This window comes from Cuculus canorus, chromosome 2, assembly GCF_017976375.1.
Source record: "Cuculus canorus isolate bCucCan1 chromosome 2, bCucCan1.pri, whole genome shotgun sequence".
Taxonomy (NCBI): domain Eukaryota; kingdom Metazoa; phylum Chordata; class Aves; order Cuculiformes; family Cuculidae; genus Cuculus; species Cuculus canorus.
Genome location: NC_071402.1, coordinates 128,829,591 through 128,857,055, shown reverse-complemented (window position 1 = coordinate 128,857,055; position 27,465 = coordinate 128,829,591). Strand labels below are relative to the sequence as shown.

Below are 27,465 nucleotides of genomic sequence, written 5' to 3'. Positions count from 1 at the left end.
GCTATAAGCTGCTTCCAAGATGTAGCTATGCTGAGCCAGTAACCCCTGGCTGATTGATCAGTTTGCAGGTCCAACAGAACACACACTTCTGCATTTACAATGAAGCTTTTCTTTTCTGCTTGAAGAAATTCCTTTCCCTGACCTTCCTTTAGGCTTATAGACTTACATCTATAGCCCTTATCACTGCAGTTTCTGACTAAATTGAAAATAGAGATATTTTCTATATTATGAAATTTACACCTTCGGAGTGACAATAAACAGGGACTTAGCAAGATCAACAGTCCTAATAAAGTTTCTGTGACTAACTAGATTGATATATGTATTATTAACATATGATATGTTATAGGATGGCTTTATTTGTTAATAATATTTCCTGAGTCTGAGTGGTGCCCTAGCTTTTATTCATTGATGTGTAGGAAGAAAGAAACACAGATCCAATTTTTACCTTTTCTTACATAAACTTTCCAAATCCTTTGGAATGAAAGCCCTGAGCAATCTAGTCAGATCACAAAGCTGAGCTGCTCTGAACAGAGAGTTGGACCACAGTCCTCTAGAGGTCCCTGCCAACCTGAGCCATCTTGTGGTTCTATGATTTGCTCCTTTAAGAGAGGACAAGGTGCAATGAGCCATTGTCCACAGCAGTTGCAACACAACCACTTTTAAATGCATGGAAGGAATGGGTGGGTAGAATGGAAAAAAAATCTAGTGCTGCATGAAGTGAGGTCAAATTCAGATCTTAGAAATTAATGTAAAAACACCTCTTTGCCTTGAATTATTTCTTACTGTTTTGGGTTTTTTTTTCCTATATAAAGACAATATATTCTTAGAAGAGAGATAAAAGGTAGAAGAATGAATGTTGTGATAGAATATTACACGGGGATCAAAATGAGTATCATTTTTTGAGTTATGGGACTAAATGCTCTTAGCTACATGTCTGAAGGGAATCAGAATGGTGATAATTGTGAGAGCTATGCAGTATATACCCAATATATGCACATATATGAGTTAAAGATGGAAAACAAGAAAGTCCTCTTGATGTTCATTTATATGGCTTGTGGAATATTTGACATTATTTAGTTCAGATTTTTCTTCTGAATAATTTATTAGATATTATTCCCTTGGGTTTTCTTACTGGTACTGTTATTCTTCAGGGTGTTTCACCTTCTTCAAAGCATGTCGTTAGCCAACAATTTTTAGGATTCTTGCTCTCCTCTGTTCAAAGTATTATTAAAAGAAGCTGACCTAAATAAAATATTTCAGAAAAGAACAAGTTAGGGAGTCCCTACTGGGAAGAGTTTGTGTTTTCTGACTTAGTGCAAATTCAGTTTGTTTTGTCCTGTGTCCTCTAGCATTGTACCGTTCAGTGGTTCCACCATTCTAATCTGTCATTGGGGCCACATTCTGACCTCAGTAATATTGGTGTAAATCCAGATTAAATCCACCAGTCTCAGTGGAGCTACATTTACACAAGGAATCTGAGAGCAGAATCTGGCTGTAGGCATTTGTTTGGAGAGAGAGAATAACTATCTTTCATATTTCACAGCAGTCTGCAATTGAAAACAGTTGTCTCCCTCTCTCTCTTTATTTTTTGTGGGGGTGGGGAGATTTTTGGCTGAATTCTGTAGGGAAATCCTACAGGCTATTTTTAGCAGCAAGCTCTACTGCTGTATTATAATGCTGTACCAAGCACATGTGCTGTATGACCAACAGCCGCACATCTAAATTACTTGGAATCCTAAATCAATTTAGATGCTTGCAATAAATGAAAACACGTATTTCAGTCTTTTTTAAAGCCAATTAATCCTGCTAGAAATAAATTTTACTCTAAGTGATGTGAATATCTTGGTATTTAGAAGACTGGAGTAGATGCTTCTGCCATGCAATACTGGCCTAACCTAATTAAACTGATTTTTTATTTGGATAAAATAATCCACATATAATAGAATTAAATTTTTAGTTATAGTCTGTTTTGGAGAAAATGCTAATACCACTAAGAAGGGGTCATCAGCCAGAGGGAGCATCTTGATGGCATAGTTTCAGCACTTTGTTTTAAAACTGCTGTTTAGTCGCCACCCTGATACAGATCATCAAAAAGTGTCATTTTTACATAGCATCTTTATTCTGTATCCTATTAAAATAGTAAAATACACGTATTTCACTTCCATTACTATGATTTGGATTTTGCAAGCCTAGGCCTTTAGGGAACATTCATCGTTAGAATAAAACATTCATTGAAAGGGTGGCAGGCAAGAAATAATTTCAACTTTCAGGTACTTTTAAAATTTCAGAAGAATTTCCATTCAAACACATTGGATATTACTGTCTACTCTGCCTGCTTCTGAAAGTCCAGATGAATGTGAATTGAGCATCTAAACACTTTGACTGTTGGGCAGGGTATGGGAGGAAAAGTTTTCTTATCTAATGGTATGTCATTATGGCAAACTGTACAACGTGGATAAGCAACAGACTGTAGAAGTTAAAAGTTTGGGTGCCAAGAAAAGGAAAGCAAGCTATGTAAGCATGCTATTTTCTCTATGCATACTTGCTATTTCAAATAAATTATAAGATCTGATGATAGAGCAGCAAAGCTTATGAATGGTACAGTGCAAATAACTGCAGAGAAAGGAAATCATTAACTGCTTTGACAATGCCAGCAGAGATTTTAAGCTGCTTTGGTTTATTAGCTCCAGATTTTCACTGGTTACTTTTTATTTATTTGAAAGAAAACAAACCAAGAAAGTAAATACGATAATTTATTACTAATGAACTATTTTGGTTTTTAGATAATCATTTAGCGTAAACTTAGTCATGCTGCACATAGGTATTACATTAGTGTTCTCCGTATGCTAAACATAATTGTTGTATTATAATTTTGGCTTAAATAGCAAGATCCCAAAGGATCAATTCTAAAGTGCATGAGCTAAGAAATATGGCAGTATAAATATTTCTAGAGTAACAAGATTTCTGGCTGACTTCTAACTGAATTGTCCCAGAACCTGAACTTTGCATTGCCCACAATGTATACAGAGTCTTATTCAGTAGAGTTTTTAAACACTTTATTAAAGTTAAATATCCATTCAAGAACTTTGGTAAATACGGGTGGTATTGAACATGTTGTTGAATCTGGACTTTAATTTTGTGTTTTCTTTACTGGCTGACTTTTCAGTAGCAGGCTAACACAATTTTCCCAGATCTGTGTTGGCATCCCAAGTAGTTGTGGCACATAAGAAAGAGGTTTTGAATGCCAAGTTTTGCAGTTTGCAGAAATTTATAGAGTCCTTTTCAACTCTAAGGGGAAGAAAAATACAAATGTTTCCCAAATGAAAAAAAATCACAAAGGTTAGGAAAATATTTTTTCTTCTAGACATTTCTGAGGGAAATGCAAACAACAAGTAAATAAATAAAATCATTTTTCAATGTTTCAGATTTGGTTTGAAAGCCTTGAAAACTGAGTTTAGCTCAAGCCTACTCGCTAAAATTTCTTTTTTTCTCCCAATACACAACTGCAGAGTAATGTGATATTGATAGCTGTTCCATATAAAATCCTGTCCTTGAATAAATGAACATAGGAAATTCAAAAGGAACCTTGCACTGCAGTCTAACAACAGGATTTATTCGTAATTGAGTAGTAGGGGAAACATCTTTTTAATGAAAAGGAACTCTGGCTGCCTCTGCAGTAGCTCTCAGAAACCTTTATCTGTTAGGCTTTGAGATCTGGAATTAATATAGCATTAAGCAGTACAAATACAGAGTGGCATTGCCATTTCAAAAGTTATTTTAAAAGCCTTTTCTGAATGATTTTCCTTACACTGCTATAAATATATAACCTTTTGTTAACAGCCTTATCTCATCTTACTCACTAAAGAAAGAGGAAACAAGTGATTCAGTAATAGGTCTGAATTTTTCTAACCATAAAAGCTTTAACAAAACACCACTCAATTTCCTTTCTTCTTTATCATTAATTGTATTTGTCAGTACAATTTCTTGAAAATTATCTTTTACCTTATTAATATTGCAAGATGTTCATTGTAAGTCAAAATTTACAGTCTCCCAGAGAAAAGGGGAATTAAGATTCAGAATTTTCATCTTGCTCTAACTGTCAAATAAAACCCAATTATGCTATAGTATGCATGACATGGAACAGTATAGCTTGCATTTGTTTCACTTACCATTTCTTATTGTGTTCTTTTATGCTGAAGGTGTTGTGTATGACAGTCTGATGCTGAAGCACCAGTGTATGTGTGGCAACTATACTAATCACCCTGAACATGCTGGAAGGATCCAAAGCATCTGGTCAAGGCTGCAAGAAACTGGGTTGCTAAACAAGTGTGAGGTAATAAAAAATAAAGACCAAGTACTTGTCTTGTTGAAGTAAATGGCAAATTTATTAAATTCTAAAACTGTCTTCTATAATAAGACAATAATTTGTCTTAAGAATTATTTGAACTCAACTGACAGTATTAAAAAAATAAATTTTAGAAAAACACACTTCCCAAGTAGGAAATAAAGAATTTACACGTTGAAAATCTTTTATGCCCATGCATCAGAATATAAAATCTAGACATGACTGTGTTCCTCACCTTGATATAGGAAGGTAGACAAGCAGTAGTCAAACAGCAAGTGCAGTTCTTTCAATAGCAAAGTTCTTAACTTTTTCAAGCAGCTAAGAATTTTACTTCTATAGTAGCATAGAGCACTGCTTCTTTTAATGCAATTTGTGTCACTTAATAAGCACATTGTACCTTGTTCTGTTTTAGACTCTAAAGTCTGCTTCCATAACATTTTCAGTGCAATGGGTACCATGTCAAAAGCTGAGACATTCAAGCATCATCTTCTAGGCGGTATCAGAGTAACCAGGAAACTTTCTTCTGCTTTATTTTCCCTCACAACATTATATATTAAAATATCAAGCTTAAATCAAATATGGACTCTGAGATTCATATACAACCTGGGTTACTGAAGAACAGCCTCTTCCTACCATTCACTACTTCCTATGAGCTGTACAGCACTGTCAACTTCTGCAGAAGCCTGTAGCAACTGAGGGTTCTTACTGTATCTTTGATTAGCCACTAGTGAATATCCATGAAGGCTTTCTGCAGGTAGCCTCGTGTAGCGGGCAGTGAAATACTACAGGCACTATAAATGGTTATGTTGTATGCACTCATCTAACTAGATGGCAGCACTCTAACAGGCTAATACATTTTTCCAGCTTGGAAAATTTTTTCAGTCTTCAGAAAGACTTTATTTTAGCAAGGCCCTTAAGGTCTTGAGTGGTTTCACTGGTGGGATCACATACTTAATGCATAAGTTAAACACACAGCCAAGTGCTTTACTAAAATATGGCCTAGTTAACTTCTCGACTCAGGACCCTTATTATAAAGAAAAGTCAAAAAGACAAAATAAGAGAGAAAATAAGTAAAACACAATGTTCTACTATTAATTGCCTTCATGAAGAATAAACAGATATTGCCAAACAGTAAATTGTGTGGATCTGCAAAAGGTGTTCATAAGAGAAGTGGTATACGGTAGTATGAGGTACATGCAGTCCAATAGTTTTCTCAAAGATTTAAAGTTTCCTATTACAATTCTGCAGTTTCCAAAACTGAAATATATCCTACTACATCTTGCAAAATGCAGTGAGTAGGCAGAGAAATAAGTTACTTCATGTCAAATGGTGTTCATTTAATATTGACTCCCATTGTGTGCTTTGAAATAAAGCTGGAATGTGAAACGAGCTGTCAAAATGTAGACTATAATGATAAAACTTCAAGGAATCTCAGTGGGAAGCTAGTGGATAGATTTGGTGTTTATCTTGACGCGTAGCTTAAGAGAGGATAATATTTGGTGATGCAATCTGTCCTGTGCTTCACTGAATTACATAATGCTTGCTTGACATCAATTGTCCTGCTGACTTTTTAAAATAAGGAAGGCTGCAGTGATTCACTTAATTAGTGCTCTGATTCTTTACAAAAAGTTATTTAGGTGAATATATTAGTTGTGTCACTAAAAGAGTGGTTATTGCATTATTCAAGAAATAATAGGCCACCATTAGTTGCATTCTGGAATATACCACACTGAGGATGCAGTGTTGAAGTATCACAGGCAAGTGCACTGTCAGTTTTACTGACTTCTGAATGTTCCCTCATGGATGTTACTATTTCTTAATATAATTTCTCAAGATAATTTCCCATAATTTCTGTCAAAAGGAGTGGGAAGATCACTGGTCAGGTTTTCCCACATAGACTGCCTCATGCACCCAATCTGAAGGGCAGCCTAGGAACAACAACCTGCAACAGCCACTTGGAATAGTGAATCTTCTTTTTTTCTCCTTCACTAAAACAATAGTCCCACAAGAGGGCTGCATCTGACTCTTTGTTGGATGAGGAGTTTCAGGATCAAAGCTAGTTCAGCCAGAAGTACTTTGATCTGGTTACGTTGAGATGTGTGTACCCTTAGCCACAGGCTTGTCCCAGAGGATCCTCCCTATTTTCTTAATCTAACAAGAAACCCTTATGAAAACGAACAATCTATACCTGTGCAATATTTGTTATCCATAGCAGGAAGCAAAGTGTGGTTTCTAAATCATGCGCCGTGAATTAACCCCTCTAATGCAGCTAAGGTCTATGGCCCTGGAGAGACCGCTGGTCAGCTGTGCAGAGAACTGTCATCTCTAACTGGACATAGGATGATCAAAATCATATAATGGACTGACACCGTGTTCACTGCAGTTGATAGATTAATCTAGCTAGATTGATCTATACTTAATCTATTGCTCCATATTGCCCCCATTTTCAAAATGTAACTTGGTGAATTCATAACAAGGTTTGAGAGGGGTACTCAAATCTGCATTTTTACTACAAAATAAAATATGCGTGGGACTGTTCTCCACCACTGCAGCCAACTGGCATGGAATGGTCCGTGTTCATACTACCAGGAATGCTTCCTAGCCCATGCCAGTGACCAAACCATGTTCTTTGGGAGAGTGCTAGTTGCTGCTCTGCCAAAACGGTGTGAAGGACCACTTTAGTATTTTAATAGTACAGATGATTGCATTCCTCTGCCTGGGAATGTTTTCTGGCACTGTTTAACTTACTGCTACAGACACAGCCAAAAGGACTCGCTTCTCCAGGCTGCATTTTGTCTTTCTAGCCATAGACATTTGAGCTCTAGAGTTGTTCAAGCAACAGTTTAGAGCATTTTTGCTAAGTTGAGAAAATAGTTACAGCTTTTGGATTTTTTTTAATCATATCACACTTCCGAAGACATAGATTAGTTCCCCCATCAGTTACACAGAGACAAAGGACTAGACTATGGCCAGCCCTGGAGAGCCAGATTTGATATACCAATCCCTGATTCAGTCCAAGGCAAGAGAGTGGAGTAATTTCCCCCCCATAATGGATTTTTTTATAGTTCTGATATATATATTGGAAAAGTAAAATTAAGGCACAATATTTTTGCATTAGTTTAAAAGTTTGTGTGTGTGTTTACTGAAATGCTTATTCTGTATTCATCAAAGGCTGACAGGTGTTGAACAGACAGTTGTCAAATGTAGCACCCGAACAGGGCAGCTAAAAGATGCAAAGACGCATAATAACATCCATTATCTATTTCTTTGCAATTTTCTTTCAGTAAAGAGCAATGCATAACTGTCCTACCTTTGGGACAAAAAAAAAGAAGTGAATTATGTTTTGGTAGTGGTGTCTGCTTTCTACTTGTTCTAGGAAGAGGAAGTATTTACATAACTCCTTTGGGGCCATAATTTATGCACACATGACTGACATTAGTCTACACTGATCAGCACACTTTTAGAAAAGAAAAGAAGAACGTAGACACAGTCGCACTTTGTGCCCCCACCTCTACTTCCTGTAGGACTGTGGTCCAGCAACATTTTTCTTTTCAGCCTGGAATTTGATCTGAATTTTGGTAGTTTTTAGGATTAAGGAGGTATCTTACACCTCCTGCTGTCCACATCTCATGAGCCAAAGGGGAGAAAAGGAAGGAATTTAAAGATTTAAAAACCTTTGAGTCTGCCAGACCACAGAGACTGAAATATATGAAAAAAATTCCATCCTCTGAACCTCAGTTTACCACTAAAAAAAAAAATAATGCACAAAAAGTTAGTCTTTAAGAGGAAAAATCTTTATAGTGTTGAATATATTCAGATTAGGCACTGGAGGACCAAAATGAAAGAAAAGAGTAAATGCATCTCTGTGTGGATGCATGTGTGTCAGCCATAAGCTTGCGACTCCCACATTAACAGAGAGAGAGCAAGCAAGATATGGATGTTTTGCCAGTCAATACATCCATGTTATCTGCATGTATTTTTAAAAACATCAGAGAATTTAACAACTCAGAGAAATCACAGCAAAGTAGGAAAAACTCTGAAAACCTTGTTTACAAACTGGATAACCTAAGGGAATTTCAGAGACACTACATCCGTGCAAATAGCTGCAGCAAAAGCAACAGACACTTTACAATGAGAGATCCAAGTAAGAAATATACCTCAAGTTATGTCAACAATTCCTGCTAGTTTAGAAGAGAGAAATGGGCAGTGTCACCTTTGTCTTTATGAACCCCTGACTGTGCAAGAGTTTAGTCTGCTAGAAGTCTAACCAAATTCTTCAGGTTAATAGAGGTTATCTGTGTGAAACTTTACGGACTATTTTAAAAAGAAGACCAGACTAGACAGTCCTCTTTGACCTTAAATTCTGTGAAAGGTAAAAGCATTTGCCTGTTCTGAAGAGATGAACTTTCCAGTTCTAGACTGATTTTTTTCTGGAGCACTCAGGTGCAGTATTTTGCCCTCTCAAGATGTACAAAGCTGTCTGTTGATGAGGGAACTGCATATGTCAGAGGAGAAAGCAAATACACAAATTGCCATGCACGTGATCAAAAGGATGATTTGCCTTCTAATAAATACATTGTAGATGGAGAGATGTAGGATTCAAATCCCCTGAATGAAACAAATACTGTTCATAAGTTCTCCTATGCTATTTGTCCTTTTTCATTGGCTTTATGCCAATTCTCTTCTTTCCACTACATTTTAGGCTTTTGATATTACCATGGCCAATGAAAATTAAGATAGACACTTTAAAATAAAAACAAGATGTGGATGAAAGTGTATGTGTAAAGTTACATAAATGCATGTGTTATGGTCTGATAATTCATGCCAGTGAGAGACAGAAATTATTGCTTTGCATACCTGAAGTTACATGATTCCAGATTCTGGCTTATGACGTGCTTTTGCAGATCATCTAAATCCTAACAGAATTGTGTAAGAACTGTTCTTAGCAATTACTGCAATTTTTACTATCAATTATTTTTTCCCCTGTGTAGAGCCTTAGATAGTTGAAATTTTACTGTTATTGAAAATGACTTGACAGGCAGAGATGCTGCAAGTGTGAGATGAAAGGAACAATAAATTAGGAGATGGCAATACAGAAAAAGCACAGATACGTGCACTGTTTATCCTTTCCTCTCATCATTTACTGCGTAAATGTGCTTGCTGATTCACAAGGTTAGAGATAGGGATGCTATGGAAAAATGGCAATTCTGGGCTGTGCAGCCCAGCTGTTAGCTATACACTGAGGACCTCACTGCTGGGAGCAGCCTGGAGTGGGGTTCACTATTTGGTACTACTTGGTTTCTGCAGCAGACCTGTTTCTGAACAACCTGTTTCTGTACTAGAGAATCTGGATGGCAGTATTGGGCGGTAGGTAGGTCATTGGCACAATGTTTTGGGGAGGCCATTCCCAGGCCCTTTCCTGTTAGTGTAAATCGCTATACAAACACCACACAATATCACAGAGCTCCATGATGCAAGAATAGTGACTAATTATGGGTCTTTTTATAGTTAAAGAGATATGGCATTTAACAGCACTTTAAAAAGAGCCGGACAACTAGCTTTCCTAGTTCCCTTTCCAGTGAACATTTTACTCAAGGTTTCTTGATGTGACCTTTATAAGATACTTCTTTACTTTTCTTGTACGTATTTTTAGCTGTCCAAAAACCCAGCCTCTCTTCTTAGTTTTACTGTGGAGAAGTTGGTATACAGATTTTAAAGCAGCCTATCAGAACCTTAATAGACCTTATAGACCTTAATGAAAATGGATGAATGAATAAATGTTGCCAATCACTTCACTTGTGAAGAGAAACATTTTATCTGACCCAGAAGAACCATTATAGAGTTTACCGACTCCATGAAATAACATAATGTGCTGATTTTGATTGTGCAACTGTGTGTTAAAAGGATGTGAGTGCACTGCTACAAATTCTCATGCGAGACTGGGAGAGGCTTGAAGAAATTAGAGATGAAAAAGGGTTTATTAAATCATTTAGTTCTTGGATCATTCCCTAAAATGTTTTTTTTCCTCTGCCGCATCCAGTCAAGTTTTAAACACTACAAGAAATAGGGCTTCCACCATTTCCCTGAGGGGCAGCTTGTTCCACAGTTGTCTCGATCTAACTGTTAGGACATTTTTCCTGATTAGTCAGAAAAAATTGCCACTGCTTAACTCAACATAAACTGTACACGGTTCTTCTTATCCCCCCAAGACAGCTCCTTTCTTCTGCATTGCATATTCTTTTCAATATTCAGAATGTTGCTTTCTTCTCCTAGTGAAGAGGTTGGTGTTTTCTGATGTGCACATGTAGTTGATGGATATAAGAATTAAAACTTACCCTTTAAGAAAACTAGAACTGAGTAGCATTTCTGTAGCAGGTTAATCAGTCTGTTAAAAATAGGATGGTATATTTAGATAAGTTCTATACCTGTCTATATTCAGACAGATCCACAGTCTACTTTGTGAGAGAGTTTCTCCAGGTGCTCACAAGGACTAGATCTTCAAATAGAGTCCAAGGCCTTTCAACCAGGCTGTTTTCTTTCTACATTATCCAATATCAACAGGAAAAATTATCTTGGGACCACAACATTGCCGACAGTGCTGTTCATAATGCCCAAACCTGAACAAAATCTGCTTTGTGCTGCTTCATTTGCAAAGGCTGTGCAGCACAAGCAGAGAACTAAATATTTTTATGAGAAGCTGCAACTCCAAATACATACGAGGAACAGATCTACTGAATACAAAAGTGTTAGTTTCATATTTCCTTCTTCTTTCCTATCTGCCTTCCTTCCTAAACTGATTAAATTTCCATGTATTAATAGAAAGACATTCCAGATTTTTTAACACTGATTTAACTGGGGAGAGTATGGGCTGGAGGAAGAACTGAAGAGACAAACTCTTACAAAAATGTAAGGAAGTAAGTGAGTCAGCATGTGTAACAAGAAAAAAGTTCCTGGGATATTGAACATATATTAAAAAAAAAAGTTCATAGAAATATTTTATTAAAGCATTTAAACTTTAATTTTCTTCTTCTCTTTGGCTCTCCTCTCTGGGATCATGTTCATTCTAGCAGTGTAAATAACAATTACCAGTAATAATGCAAAAATATTAAGCCTCATTCAGAACACATCTGCAGCTTACAGGTGTGAATAAGCCTTTGCTCTTTAAACTAGAATTCTTCTATCCAGATTTCTTACTTAAGAAATATTTCACCTCTTGGTTTGTATCTCTTAATAGAATGCAGAGAAGAGGCAGAATCTTTTCATTTTGTTGTATGCGGAACACTATATTAAGTTAACTCTGCTAAAACTTAAGTGAAGCATTTATGATAAACGACACATGCATTTGTTTTTCATATAGCATTACTTTAATAAACAAATCAGTGTCACATTCCTGCATGACACAATTTCAACCCATTATTAATCATACTAAATGTTATTTTGGACCTTTACTATTTTTTTTTTTTTCTCCCTAAATATCGTCAGTGGAATATTGTAGGCCTCTGCTGTTTTCTTTCAGCGAATTCGAGGTCGAAAAGCCAGTCTGGAGGAAATACAGCTGGTTCACTCTGAACATCATTCACTGTTGTATGGCACCAGCCCCCTGAACAGACAGAAGCTGGACCCCAGGAAACTCCTAGGTCTGTACAGGCCTCTATTCTACTGAGAACAGCGCATTCCAGCACTGTCATTAGTCATAGCTGGTGTCAGTTTAAGATACTTGGCAAGCAGTGTGACAAAAATTCATTTTTTCCAAATGTATTGCTATGTGGAAGGAGAATGTTACAATGAAAGCCAAATATAGATTAGCAAAATGCACAGGCTGGAAAGCAGCGATAGAAATGTCTCATTTGCTTCAAAAATCATTGAGGTGTTAACCCTTTAGCGTTATTTGTTCTCCACTGGAAGTCAATGACAATTTTGAACACAGTTGGTCTTCTGTCTCCTTGTGTCCTTTGATTTGAAAATGGCAGTTTAATATGCACTTGCTTATCAGAATTGCTTATTTATTGTTCTTATTTGCTTTATTTCATTTATTTCAGCCACACTGAGTGCAGGTATCATGCCCAAGTCTTGCTTAAGTTTATTTTAACATGTTCCCATTATTCAGGATATGATATCTTTCTGAATAAAAGGAGGAAAAAAACCCACATTAAAATATTAAATAGACCTGCAGATGTACAGAATAGCAGCAACTGACAGGATTTCCACATCAAATGTCAATGCTCAGTGTATGTTTTTTTATAATAGAAAATTAGGGTTAAATTGAGCTCGGCCATGAGTGTAGCATGAAGCAGATCTACTTGTCAACCTGCTACAGAGAAAGTGAAAAGAAACACACAAAAAAAGTCGCATTTTGGAAATAATCAGTGGATTAAATCATGCCCTGTATGTCCCAGCACAGCCAATGTCACACTTTCATTCTCAGCTATTTTTAGAACGTTTATTCTAAGACAGAGAGCTTTTCCTAAATGTAATAAACCCCACCTCAAACAAACTCAATGCTAGCCATCAAAGGAAATTGCTGCCACAGTTCTAGTAACACAAAGCAGTGATTTTGCTTTAGAAATTAATACAAAGAGTTTTTTCTGTAAGGCAGACAGTTGCTTCAGTGAGTCATAAAAGTAGACATGAAAAATATCTTGATCAAAATATTATCTAAGTTTGTGTGTCTTAGCCAAGGCAAGAGGAAAACTGAAAAATACTTATAGTATGAAACATTCTCAAGAGCTTCAATTTGCAAGATAGGAAATCCCCCCCTTTAAAAAATTAAAAACAAACACAAAAGTGTTTCCAACAAAAAGCTCTAAATTCCTGCAAAATGAAAATTTGGAAACATTTTGAGTTGTTCATCAACATTGTCAAAGTGTTCCATTTTGATAGAGTCAAGTATTTCATTTAAATTTGTTGGTTTTGATTAATTTCATTTTATTTTTATCATTATTTAATATAACATACATTGATATAAAATATTGTTCCCATTTTGGATCTCAGTGATTGACCAGCATATGGGATGCAGTATGTAGCTGCAGCTCTGAGGTGAAAAAGGAATGGACCCAGGTATTCTTGCTATGTTTCTGCCTAGGTTTAGAGAATGAAGAAAGCATTGTTTTTCGCAAGCTTAGAAAGCTGTTTCTTTGCCCACAGTTCTTTACTTGATACTCTTTGCCTTTTTTATTTGACACAGAGTCAAAAACATTTACTCTCTAAGATCATATAAAGATCACAGTCCCAGCACATATTCTGAGTGTATCCTTGGCTTAATGACCTTTTCTGTCTCTGTTTCTAGAATGTTTTCTTGTTGCATCTCACACAGCCTTCTTCCAAGAGAAGAGTCAATGAAACACACTTCCCACATGCTTTTGTATGTGTCTGTTTTTTGGCTGAAAGCTCAAGTCCTTTGGAATTCCAGACTCTTGTGTAAAGGAACTTAATTGTCACTTACATTTTTCCAAAATGTGGTGTGAGTGTTCCACCTTTCATTGTCCACAGTTCAGAGAGGTTGAACATAACCAATCCTGACATTAAAATTATCATCTTGGTATATTATACAAATTCAAAATGATGTGTAGCAAAGGAGAAAAATTCAAAGGAAATGTTTTTGATAAAAAAATGTCATCAATAACAACATCGTCTCATAAAAGATTTCTATTTCAATGAAATGCTTTTATTTTCTACAGAAATTGATCCATCAAATTATGGCTTTGCATCCTAATGAAAAGGAGGACCTAAACATTCCTGTCCTTATTCTTCTACCCACCCAAAAAGACAGAGGCATCTTTTGCTCTCCACTTGTGCTCCAGAAAAACAATTGTTCCCTGTTCCTGTTCAGAAGAGTACATCTGCTTTGTCCAAAGCTCTGTTTTTTTCTGGCTAACAAGCTCCTTCTGTATCTTTCAAATAGGAAGGACACACCTGAAGGAATTAAATTGAAGTACATTGGGGACTAGAAATGTGTTACTTGTCAATAGATGCTTATTTCAGTTTCCATATTCTGGTAAAAGCCCTCTGTTCTGGAAGACAGCATAGAAAAATGATTGGAAACTACTGAGATCACTGAAGGTTCTTTAAACATTCCTAATGGTTTCAGGGTATAAACTGGCTTAAACTCTTGGCTTTATTTTCCCTGCATCAGAGTCTACAAATGCGATTAATGCAGATGATCATTTCAGTTTCTACGCTATTTCATAGTTATTCTTTTGACTGTTAGCATTTCAGTGTGATGTGTTAAGCATTGTGTTATGTTGCACCACATTGTCTTGATGTGGGGGAAACTAATAGGCAGACTATGTGTCGCACCACACTACAGTTTCATGTGACAGAATACAACCTTTCAAATCTCTTTCAATAAGTTAAGGACAGAATAGTTATCAAACAAGTCTCATAAATTTGTTTGCTTTTTCAATCTCCAACCATAAATGAGAAAATGTTTCTAAAAATCAAGTTTTGATTAGAAGTTTGTAAAAATGAGAAATATACTGTCAACACATCCCTGACTGTGAGGTAGTGTTTAGAATACAACTAAAAGATGCTTTCACAGAACATTTGCACAATTGCAAGTTAGTGAAAAAAATAACACTTAGCAGAAATTAATTCATTCTTGAGGGCTGATAATTAAAACAGTCAGCTTCCTCAAACTGTGCCTTTTCACAAGTAACACACTTTTAAATTTGTTTATTTTTTTCAAGATAGTGTTTTGCCCATTGCTCTCCCTAATCTATACTATCAGTCCCCAACCGTTAACCTCCTAAGCAGCTTCCTTGACTTCTCCAGAAGGCTCTAACCTCAGTCAGTGATGGGTGCCTCAGCACCTGATTTGACTAACTAGCTTTTACTGCCTTTGTGGGTTGAAATTTTAGAGTACAACTCTTTGATAGTTCTTTTAGCTCTATCAGTAAATTGTACTGAATCTTATCTAAAAGATCTTTTTTTGTAAGTGACTGCAAACTCTGTCCTGATGGAAAGCCAAAAAAAAGTCTGATTATTTAAACTTTGTCTTCTATCTTACTTGCAGTATCCCAAAGTCTTTTTTGTTATTATTATGGAGGTATCTTGGGATGTAGAAGGGTGTTACTCAAAAATGACTGCTATTTATCAAGTTTTGCTGGGACATCAACTCCAAACACCATGTGAAATTCTTACTTCATTTTCATGGTTTGCTTTTGATACTGATTTTCATTTATGGCAAACAGTGTTGTGAGCTCTTTTATTTTTGAGAGGCTACCTAGGTGACGATCTCAATCTCTCTTAGTAGAACCTGTGCCCACTGCTTTTTTTCATGAAATCTCAATGTTTTTCTTGTTGTGCAAAGTCTGCTAACTGCTTTTGTTCTTACTATCATGCAATAAGAAGTGAGCATCCTGGCAAGTGAGCATCCTGGCAAGTTTCTCGATAGATTGAAAAGACTTAGTGCTTCTTTTCCCCATTTTAGTACTATCTGTTGATCGATTTTAGCATCCTTTGCACCATCTGCTTTTCTGTTTTTACCTTCTGTTTGTTGTTTTTAATTGTGTTTACCACGCACAATGTCTCTGACTGCAGGGAGATAATGAAAATCGTGTTCTCTCTTATGTCCCAGCTCTGCAATGGAATTGAAGAAAAAAGTCTAGTCAGTCAATATTCTAAAAATACCTTCTTTTATCTCAAATTACAGCTTCTATGTCAATTAATGTCTCCTGGCACTTTAACAGTATTATTTTTTTAGTTGGCTGTTCAAGACTTTTTTATTTTCCCCACAGTAAAAAGCAAAAAATTGCTGTTAACATTGGTCCCTGCGTCTGCTTAGTGAGTGATCTGGAAACTCCTCCTGTACCTTTACTCTGACAATCTCCTGCAGCCAACATTTCCTTGCATGTCTGGGGCCATCAGGACTCACAGTATGAGAATACTCTGCATAGCTGCTGCACCTGCATTTCCCCTGGTAGCTCCACAGGAGGTTTTGTTTGCCTTCTCTCACACACTGTGCAAACTGATCAAAGGACTCTAGTCGGTTAAAAATGCATCTTGGATTTTACTCAAAGTGTAAAGTACTTTTTTTTGTCTCAGACCTTTCAGTCTTGTCCCTCTTACTTCAAAGATGATGGCTTATAACTGTCTTTATACATTTCATTGGCACCTGCTAAACATGAGTAACTGCAGCATTCACCCCTTCCATAACAATGGGTAGCTCCTCTAGGTATCTTGAATGATTCACTATCTAACGTTTCCTCCAGATGGCAAAGTTACAAAGCCAGTTCTGTGATACAGCAGGGAAAAACCTTATGTTCTCTTCCACAGCTGCCTAAGGATCAGATTACATATTGGGATAGGATCTGCAGCAAATCCTAAGATCCTTACCCAGTTTTTATACTGTCCTTATCAAGATAGTGAGTTTAGTGGTACAAAAAAAGAAAATATGAATGAATAAAAAGCGAGTATAAATATTAACATAAAATCTACCACATTATCTAACATACAGAGCAGAATAAGCTAGAAATTAGATTCTGAAGTCTATTAAGATTTTGTCCCCTTTAGTAGAATGTATTTGCAAAGTAATACTGAAACACGCGGTATTTCATTTTAGGTTTTAAAATATTAGCATATTCGTTGAAGGTGTATAAATGAAGAGAAGAGCATTTTTGCTTAGATAGGAAGACTAAGACTGCAATTTTCAAAAGAGAAACCTTTTGGAGAGTGGGAAGTTAAGAAATTATTTGTCAATTTCATATAAGCTTAATGAACTTCCTTCTGTTGTCAGTGAAAAGAAACAGGCACTTCTCATGTGTAATTCATCCCATTGGTACTGTAGGCTGGGTAAAGGTGCCTACCTTGCTCCACTGGCTGCAGAAGAAGTTGAGCTGACTAGCTTAGACAAGCTGCTTACCAGCTACAGATATTGGCATAACTAGTCACTTTAATTCAGAGTGACTTTCTGTGGAGATTTGATCATTATACTCCTTTGAAACCACTGCTTACCAATCTTAAGATATGTGGCAAAAGGGTACTTTAAAGTTCCTATAGCTGCTTTGCTTTCTAAGTGCTATTAATATTTTTTATTGTAATACGTGGCATTTTTATTGTGATACCAAAAACTGAATTACTGTAAGGAGTGATTACTGTTCAAGTATTTAAGTATCTTTTAAAATGATGCTTATTGTTTCTTTTTCTTTCTTTAATATATAGGAAATGTGACTCAAAAACTCTTTTCGTTGTTGCCTTGTGGGGGACTTGGGGTAAGTAGATGCTCATTTTTTCACAAGAGGAATGACACACGACATATGTAGTCATTCATGAATTCTTTAGCACTATTGCATTATCAGTTCAAAGTCTTCAGAAGCTGATAAAAAATGTGGAGATAAAACTTCAGCCAATATCCAACTGTGTTTGCAAAGACACAGAAGAAAGTATATGGAACAGTTAAATAGGAACATGCCTTGTGATAATATGTACATTTCTTTGTTGCCCCACTTCAGGTTTTACACCTGAGCTCTGCTTTTGAGGAAAATATCATGGGTGAAATTTTTGTAACAGAATGAGCTTCAGAGAAGCTATTTTTTATACTTCTGAAAAGTAAACATGGCTTCACTTTTCTCAGAAAGGACAAAAAAGTACCAAAGCTAACATTTAGTACCAGAAGTGCTCACTAGCTGCTACTAATAAACTTGCTGTTGTTCAACTAGTAAATTATATGGACATCTTTTATTTCCTGTTTTGAAATGGATTCATTCTGAAATACAAGCTTGTGAGTACTAGGACACAGTAGACAAAAATCTGCAGACAAAGTTTCAACACTGCGTAAAGAATTAAGCTAAATTACTGAAAAATATGTAGAATGGAGGATTTCCACTGATACTGGTATCGTACTCCTGTCAAATTTTGGAGAAGATAATACCAGGGAGCAATACTTTTTCACTTACAAGGATTTTTCATGCAAAATTGTTCCACAATGCTGGTCCAGCTGGGCCCATTATTTACTGATGTCAACAATAATAAAGTGAAATAATGCTGTTGCTAGGTATTGATGTGCTGCTTGGATGATGCATATACATATATTTCAGTTCCCTTTCACTGTGTCTGAGCATGCAGGAATAAAGCCACAGTCTGTGGAGGCCAACTTCCAATGTAACTCTCTAATGTTTTATTTATTTTTAGCTTTCACAATGGATAAATTCCATATGATACTAGTTTTGTTGATAGCAGAATTTTTTATTATGAAATACCTGACAGAAGAAATACTCATTTTGTAAGTTTTTAGGACACTAAAAAGAAAATTTCCATTTTAGCTTTCAGTATTTAGTAATTGTTGAGGATTTCAAACTATTTGTTAAGAAACAAAGAATCAGGAAGTGGTAATTGTTCCAGCTCCTCTACTGTGGACCCAGCTTGCTGAGAATTCTGCCTAATATTTGGAACTTGGTGCCTAGCAGCTTGCAAATTTTGAAACTTGGGGGTTTCTTCTTTATGTGGATCAGCGAACATTACACATTGACACGTAGACATGTCTGTCTACATGCACCTCTGTGCACTACTGTGTGCACATACACACACACACACAGAGACATACGTACACATTTCTGTATTAAAAAAGCTATTTTTTTGCACTGTTGTTGCAGTTATTAAGAAGTTCAGGGAAAAGTGAACAAGAGATGAATAATGTTGAGAAATAATGTTGTTCAGGCTTCTGACTAAAGAGGAGCTGATGTAAAATTTCTTAGCAAGTTTTTGAGGGCTTTGGAAAGTAAATAGGAATTCAGCATGCTTTGGAAATTAGAGTGTAAGATTTTTCTATGAAAAATGTGCTTTGAAATCCTTTAGGATCTCCACTCTAAAGTGCATGCAAGTCAGAAATGCTCAGTATATCTTCTTTCCTTTAAGCACTTAATTTTGTCTACACTTTTTTGAGGCTGTTTGCTTTATTTCTTATTTCATAGAATCATTAGGTTGGAAAGGACCTTATAGATAATTGACTCCAACCATACATGTGGCCTCAGCAGTGCCGAGTACAGGGGGAGAATCACTTCCCTGGTCCTGCTGGCCACACCGTTTCTGATACAGGCCAAGATGCTGTTGGCGTTCTTGTCCACCTGAGCACACTGCTGACTCATGTTCAGTCAGCGTTGACCAACACCCCCAGATCTTTCTCTGCCAGGCAGCCTTCAAGCCATTCTTCCCCAAGCCTGTAGCACTGCATGGGGTTTTTGTGACCCAAGTGCAGGACTCTTCACTTGGCCTTGTTAAACCTCATTTAAAATTATGGAAATTAGATTAAAGAGTATGATACAGAAATGGATCTTTTATTTATTTTTTTCTAGTTGGTTTACCTTTCTATATATTATTGTAAGGCTTGCTGTGAGGCTCTTTTAAAGGAATGGGTTATGACCTTTTTCAACGTAAATAATCAGATTAGGAGCTCTTTTCAGTGATATTTAGCTCAATATTGGTTAAGATGAGCTCTGGGAAAGGGAGCTGCTTCAAACTGTGTGCAAAGCAATTCTTAAGTTTACTTTCAGAAATGATGATGGAAAGAAGGGAGAAGCATTGCTACTTAGTAGCTTTCAACTTAGTTGAAGGTTATGCATCAGTGATCAATGTAAAGCAGTTAGCTTATGATAAGATTTTGAAGACGAATGGAAATTTTTTTTTAATTTCTGTTCTCATTTATTTTCTTGCTTCCTTGCTTGCCTCCTTACTTGTTTGCTAAAGAATACAGTGAAAAAAATATTAAGAAAAAAAAAACCCTTCCATTCTTGCAGGAGACATTATTGCTGACTCTTAAACAATGGTTTTCAGAGTTCTTTGATACTATTGTCTTCTACCCATAAAGGGACGTTTTTGGCTGTTATTATGCAGCTTTGCTATTATTAAATAGATTAGTGGTTAGACTACTCACATAAGGGATGGGAAACTTGGGCTCATTTCTCTCTGCTGCCAGGCTGGTTTTAATATTAGAGCCCCATCTCTTAGCGGATGTTGTTACCACTGAGGAGATCATAGATTGTTTCTGTTTGGGGACCTTCACACCGTGCACTGAAGCTGTGCTGTTGTAAGAAAGAGCATTGGGTCAGTGAGACAGAGCATTAGTAGGACAAAGTCCATGTATCTAAAGCTGTGATCTACTCGTCGTACATTTATGAACAATGTGAAGTCCTACCTCTGAGCCCCTACTCCACAAACAGCTTATACGTTTCACACTAGACAAAATGGAAACTGCTTTTGTAGCAAGGACTGTAACCTAGGACTTCCCTGGCACTGAAATCATAATCAGCTGATGCGCTATAAGGACTGTATTAGCATAAATTTGAGATGTCTTGGATTGTTCACAAACAGCTTAAAGCTCCAACTCTCCTCTCTAACCCTGAATTCTACTGTAATATAGATTTTGTTGTTATCTCTGTTCTAACAGTACCGATAAACTGCAGTCAAGATCGGGATCCTCTTCTTTGGACAGTACTATAGTTAGAGTAGAAACAAGTTTTCTCAAGAATTTGAAAAGCAAACAAAAAGCAGTGTCCATAACTAATCTTTTCTGATCCTGTTCCATCATTGTTCTAAATCTTCTGTAGCAGTGCAAAATGCATGTAAAGCTACTGTTAACTCATTTTGAAACATTTTTCATCGATATGAATTTTCTTACAAGTAGGGATTGATTACATCAGGGTCATTAGCAAATTTATCTTGGTATCTGTCAGGCAATAAACTTAAATAAACTTAAATAAACTTAAATAAACTTAAATTTAAACAATAAACTTTATGGTTTTGTAAGAAACCATGCAAGTAATAATTAGCTCTCTTATCTAAGGGCATGAAGCTGTTTCATGCTGACAGCCAAACTGAACAGGTCTCACAGAGCGAGAGAAAAAAAAGTTGTCTAAATCTAACCTCATAAATTTGCCTATAGCATGTTTTCTTTCAATGATGGTTGATTTTTCATCAGAGAACTCTGCAGGGTCAGCAGTATACCATTCACTGGATTATAGGACCTCCCTCTAGCAGTCATGATTTTTATTCTTTTCTCAAGCTTAACATTGTTCCAGAACCAACTGTTGTTAAAGAATTCTAATACCAGGGGGATGAAATTCCTTGTGTTGGAGAGAGACTAGCAGTTCTACAGCCAGCAGATTTAATAAGAAGAGATGGTTTCTTGCATCTGGTCAGAGGTTTGGAATGTGAAAGGTTTTCCAGGAGAGGTGTGTAGGTTGCAGGTGAAATGGCCAAATGGGGAGAACAATCACAAATTACTTTTTGGTTCTGTGGATTAGCAGACCATTCCACAATTTTTAATCTGTAAACAGCCACTAGAGCTATAAATGATAATTTGATCAATGCATTCTTCTATTGCAATTCCTTCCCTTCTGTTGTGCTATGAAAATAACAGTAAAAGAAGCAGAAATCTATTTTAATGGGAGGAAATTTCATCTCCTTGCCTCAGTCTGTCACTAAAAATAGTGATTTTTTTTTTTTTCCTGCCTGTTTGACCTGCTGCTGTGTGAAGAAATCTTGAAGTCATTTCTCAGCCATATTTTTTTGGTCTAGTTGATAGGCAAAAAAACCCACAAAAGCAAAGAAGAGCAGGCTTTCATGATAATGTCATCATCGGCTCCCAGCTTCAAACACTTCTGCGGCTTTTGAATTGTCATTTATAACTTGGAACTGAACCGACCCATAATTCCCTTGATGCATTTAGAGAAATTGATAACAGACTGCTTCTTTTATGGCTCAGAGGAGGCAACTCCAATCACATCACTATTGGCAGTCAATATTATTTTCTGACATGGTTGTAAAAGTATAAAGGGTCTTATGGCATTTGTTTAGATGAGGAATGGGCTTTCAAGCTGTTCTGGGGTTTATGGGCCCAGATTACTGAGAAGCAAAGGGAATATGATGTTTGCAAACAGGATATGATTTTATTTAAGTTTGGGTTTCATACCATGTTCCTTTGGGACTGTCCTGCAGACAGAAGAGAATTTCACTTTTATCATATGAATTTGGGCAGTTATCCAATCTCCCCCCTGCTCTTCCCCCACCCTCAAAAGACACTGCCCCATACCTGTAATGTGTAAAGTCTTTAAATTACAAAAGGAGGAGCTGGGAGAGATCACCACCCTACAAGAAAGCAGATTGTTGCAGAATAAATGTTTAGTGAGCTGAACAGTGTGGTTCATGAGCTGAATATTGAGTCATCTGAATGGCTAAGAATGGCTTGTACTTGTACAGAAAATCCGTTGCATTTCCTCTAATTTTACTGTTAAGACAGTAAAACAGAGATGAGATTTATGTCTGGGATAAGCTGGTCTTGTTTCATTAACTGCTGATCTTGTTTCATTAACTGAAATGTAGCTTAGATCTTTCATTTCAGAAAAGAATTTGGTCTGTAACTATCAAGAAAAGAAATGTAAGCCTATAAAAACTCTCTACATTTCTACAAAATTTACAAAATATTATTATTTTCTGAATGTTGAATTTCTTCCTGGCATTCTTTGCTGTTATAGCTGGACAGTATTACTTTTTGCGTGACCACACAGGGTGAAAAGCAATAAGAAAAGCAAGATTCCACTAGTATACAACTTTAGTAAGTCATTCAGGCAACAAATTGTTTTCTGTTGCTTCTCACTCTTCCCTTGATCTTCTCAGTCTGGGCTCAGGGAGAATTTTCAGCCTTTACATGTCATTATTCTTCATTCCTCTTATTGGTATAAGAGTCAAAGATACCAGTCAGGTTCTATTATAGGGGTAAAATAGTAAAAAAATAAGAAAGTATTGGCAATGGCATGCTCTCCTTGTAGCAGATTTTAGGCTCCAGGCGGTTTAGGGGTCTCTCCTTATATTTGCATCCAAATCTGGCTGTAAAGAAATTATTCTCCCTGTGGTCTGGGCACTCAAATTAAACATCACCTCCACACAGGTGTTACAATTAACTCCTGTCCTTTCCCTGCACCCCAGGCTGTTCCAAAATAGGTATAGTCATTTCACGATGTAAACCAAAAATATGTCTGATTCCTTATTTGGGGAAAGCAATCTATTATTCCTAGAAGCTTAGCTACTCCATATGATGTCTTCCTTTGTGAAATCATTAATATACCATGCTGCAAACATATTCACTTTTTAATTTAAGCTACTTGCCTAAGAGGCCTTATTAACCTGCCGAAATTTTCCAGTTATAACATTTTGGAACAAGCTGCAGAAGACTTCTTGGAATAAAGGAATTCTTTACCACCTAAACCTCTTTGGCAGTTATACCATCTCTAAAGACATTCCAAGATTTATTCAAAACAATCTCACAGGCACATTATACTTTAATGTATGTAATTTGCACAGCTCCTTAGGACTCAGAGTTAGATGTTGACTGCATGATATTTTTCTGAGAAGTCATCAAAGTACATGGTCAAAAAGGTCATTCTGGTAGCACTCCAAGGCACAACTTAAGGCCAGTGGAGATACGACTGAAGCAAGGGCTTGAGGTTTGTCATTCCAGAGCATTCAGGGGTCTGAATGCTCGGTCACTTAGTGTAGTTCCAGATAAACCTATTTAGGCTATCCACAGGATGAGGCAATGAAGGCATGGTGTACTCCCAGCTGCTCTGGTGAACACACTTTTTAGGTGGTGTACTCCATCAGTTTTGGCAATTCATGATACCCAGCTGTTTCAGTGGACTATATTTTGTAGGAAGGGAACAATTGACATTACACTTTAGTCAAGCTCTCTTATACACAGAGAACTGTAGACTTTCTAGCTGACAAGCTCACAGCTTCCTTGAGCAGGTGAGCTAGAGAAGTAGAGAAACAAGAGAATACCCACACATTTACTTACTTTCAGTTCAGAACAATAGTTCTCTGAAGACTCACCTGTCCAGCTTTGGGTATGTAATTTTAGACAAACTACTGAAACAGCCAAAGCTGGACCCTAGCCACCCTTGCTTGCCTACTAGCCATGTGCATCACTAGACCAGGATTCAGTCCACCTGAGATCAGAACTGACTGCAGTTGCTTGACATCCTTCATTGAGACTGACTTGAAGCAGCTAATTTCCTAATTTTAAGCACACTTATTTTTGAAAAAAAAGTTAACAATAGTGAGAACGTGAATCTGGATGATCGAAGCAGGAAATAGATATTGTTCCTTTAGTGAGGTACAGAGGCCTCATCTCTGTATCTGGAAAGTGCAAGGAGTCTCATCTCTGAGCAGGGAGTGAACACCACAATTAGCATATCAATACAATGGACACAAAAAAAGGAAAAAAAATCTCTTGACACTAAAAGGCAGATATTTTGTCCCATTGTTTTCCTTTCATGGCCCTGATGTGGCCCGGATGTGGCCCCATGCCATCCACCACAGATCTTGATGTTTAGACCAGTGAGAGGCAAAATTATTCAACTGAGACATAGTCCCTTGACATTGCTGCAGGCAGAACAGAATGTTTCAGAATAGTCTCAGATTGCTTTAACTTGCACCAGAAGAGGACAGAAAGCTCAGAGGTGGTAATTTGCCAATTTATCAAATACAGTATTTAGTCCCTCAGATAATCTTTTTTTCCCCTTTTCAACACAAGACATTTTTGTCTTGGTACTACACCAGATCCAAATTATAAAAAAAGATATAGTGCACCGAAAATTATTGTGAAGTTAATGAACTACCATGACGTCAAACCTTAAAATGTCCAAACTAATTTTCTGCCTTTTCTAAAAACTATTGTGTTGCCAAAGGCCAGTATTATGCAAAGAAGCCTTTTCATTTGCCAGAATATTGAATATCTTTTATATATACACATATATTAAAGGTAAATAGTGGAATAGTATCATATACAATCTACTATTAACTTTCCCCAGACTTAATCACACATACACACATATAGATTTGATGGGAATTTTGTAGCTGAAGCAGAATTCAGATTTGTGCTTTAAAAATACATTGTGTGATTACTGACAGAATTTATCTCCCAAAATGGACAGAAAAGTTATCTGAAGAGGGAGTTCATGTGTTACTTGCCTGAATAAGCACCAGGTTCTACTATAGTTCTATAGTGGCCTCTAACGTAAAGATCATCTCCACCCAAAAAGAAAGCTGAAATGCTTCGTATTGCTAAAATATGTTCAGTAGCAAATGATGAAACTTTTAAAAAATAAGGCTTGAATTCTGCACATGGAATTTGTATTTTCTGTAAATGTGTGCATTACAACCGGCTACACATTGTTCTATTTGCCCATGAACTCTTGCAAACTGCATGATCAAACATAAGAAGGCAGTTGCACAAGCATTTTCACACACTAATCCAATAAATACTAAAACAAACGTCAAGTTAAATTAATAGAGTACTCAGGGCTAGGTCTGAAAGTGCAGTAACATTTTTACAAGCAACTGGTGATATATGCCACATATCTGAGACTTGAATCTGGGCCTAAGTGTTTTATTTATGAGTTTATTCTAAAAACAAATTCTAATCCACATCTAATCCATGCTATCCTTCCTCCATTTCTCCTACCCCCTACCAAAGATCCACACATGACTATTTCACTGAGGATTTGAGATCCTTTAGGGTATCTAATGTAAGCTTTATGAGATTCAGAGATTCTGAATGCCTGTAATAAAAGTTAATGTAAGAGACTAATTGAATCAAATTATTTCTTCTGAAAGTATTATTCTATTCAGGCTTCAGCCTGATACTTTTCTGATTCTCATTTTCCATGCAAAACTATTTAGTTTTTCATGAAGACCTTACATATTTACTTGGTTTTTTTACAAACCTTAAAGTGACTTCAGTTTGTACAGAGGTAGGGGTGCAGCATTTTTTGGCTGACTACTAATTGAATGCAACCATCAGTAACCCTGATAAGCATTCAATCACTAATTCTAACTTAGATTTTCTTTTTCTGAGGATTTTCTGAAAATTTGCTTTGATTAATAATAGCTTTACAAGTCAGATCACTATAGGCAGTTGAAACTTGAAAGATATTAATTTTTCCACACAGAGTGGGTACATGTACTGTCCACATTCCTTGTTCTTGCCCTGAAAGAGGCTTTTGGGGTCAAAATCAATAGACTTTAAAATTATTTTTATAGTTCCATTTCCATTAATATTACTGCTGATAAATTCTCCTACTAGAATTATTCAAACACAACAGAGAAGCCAATGCAAGCCAAATTAAATTTAATGGTTTTCATCTAAGCAATGATTTGTTCATTTGAACTTGTCATCCCAGTAGAGCCTAAATATCATGTCCCCTTCACTATTTATTTGTAAACCACACTGGTAGGCAAGAAAGTATAAAAAGCTGATATTCTGGGTACTCTTTTTGCCAGGCATTTTAGGTGAAAGCAGCTGGAAATTGTTTTGACAAAACAAATCTTTGATACAGCTGTAAAATAGCAGTAAAGATAAAGGAAGCTCACTGTACATATTTTTGCTAAAGTAGCCTGCTTTTACACACTTCCTGTATGTGGGATTTATGGAAGAGACCTCAGCCGTGCAACCTTTTTCTGCTTTGTTCCTTAACGAGAGACATGGCTGACAGGCCATTCATTAGATGTTGTTCCTTGGAGATGACGTGCACACCTTCGCTTCTTTAGTCATGGTGAGATGAAACAGCAGCTAAGAAGCACGTTGGGGACCTTTTGCTTCTTAGTGGAAAGCACTGAGGTGATGAATGACCATGAGGATATCTGTAGGAGTGGGAAGTGACAGCTGTGAGCGTGGCACCTGGGAAGTTGCACTGTTATGGTCAGGAGCAAAGTACTCCAGACTTATGTGTTAGTGTTTGCTGGCACCACTTGCCTCCAAGAATGACAGATTCCTTGCTGGAAGTGGTAGTAGAATGCCACACGCAACTTTTAGAGGCTGCAACATTTCAGGAATGTATTTAATTTCTATTTCCATGCCAGTGAACTAAAAAAAACCCACAGTGATGAAAACATATTTGCTCTGGCTTAAGTAGAAGAGTGTGAAACTCTGAATGCCTTTAAAGCTAAAACACAGGAATTTGCATTGCAATGCACAAGTTTTATTAAATTGCAGTATTACTGAGGAGGTCTGTACTCTCCTATATTACTTCTCACAGATTTCTTAATCAGTTTGCTTACTGCATACAGTTACACTGTTGTTAGCTGACTAGAATTTCTTTACTTCTCAGTTTTATAATCACTTAACTCAAAGG

The 27,465-nt window shown here is 36.6% G+C and overlaps 1 protein-coding gene across 15 annotated transcripts in view; it reads left to right on the top strand.

Moving 5' to 3' along the window:
• HDAC9 (histone deacetylase 9) overlaps nt 1-27,465 on the top strand; it is a 458,974-nt gene that overhangs the window by 313,242 nt on the left and 118,267 nt on the right. For all 15 annotated transcript variants that reach the window (XM_054058870.1, XM_054058867.1, XM_054058866.1 and 12 more), the window contains 3 exons: nt 4,200-4,333; nt 11,862-11,982; nt 17,504-17,553. In XM_054058870.1, the coding sequence (XP_053914845.1) occupies nt 4,200-4,333; nt 11,862-11,982; nt 17,504-17,553 (305 nt within the window). The remainder of the gene's footprint in view (nt 1-4,199; nt 4,334-11,861; nt 11,983-17,503; nt 17,554-27,465) is intronic.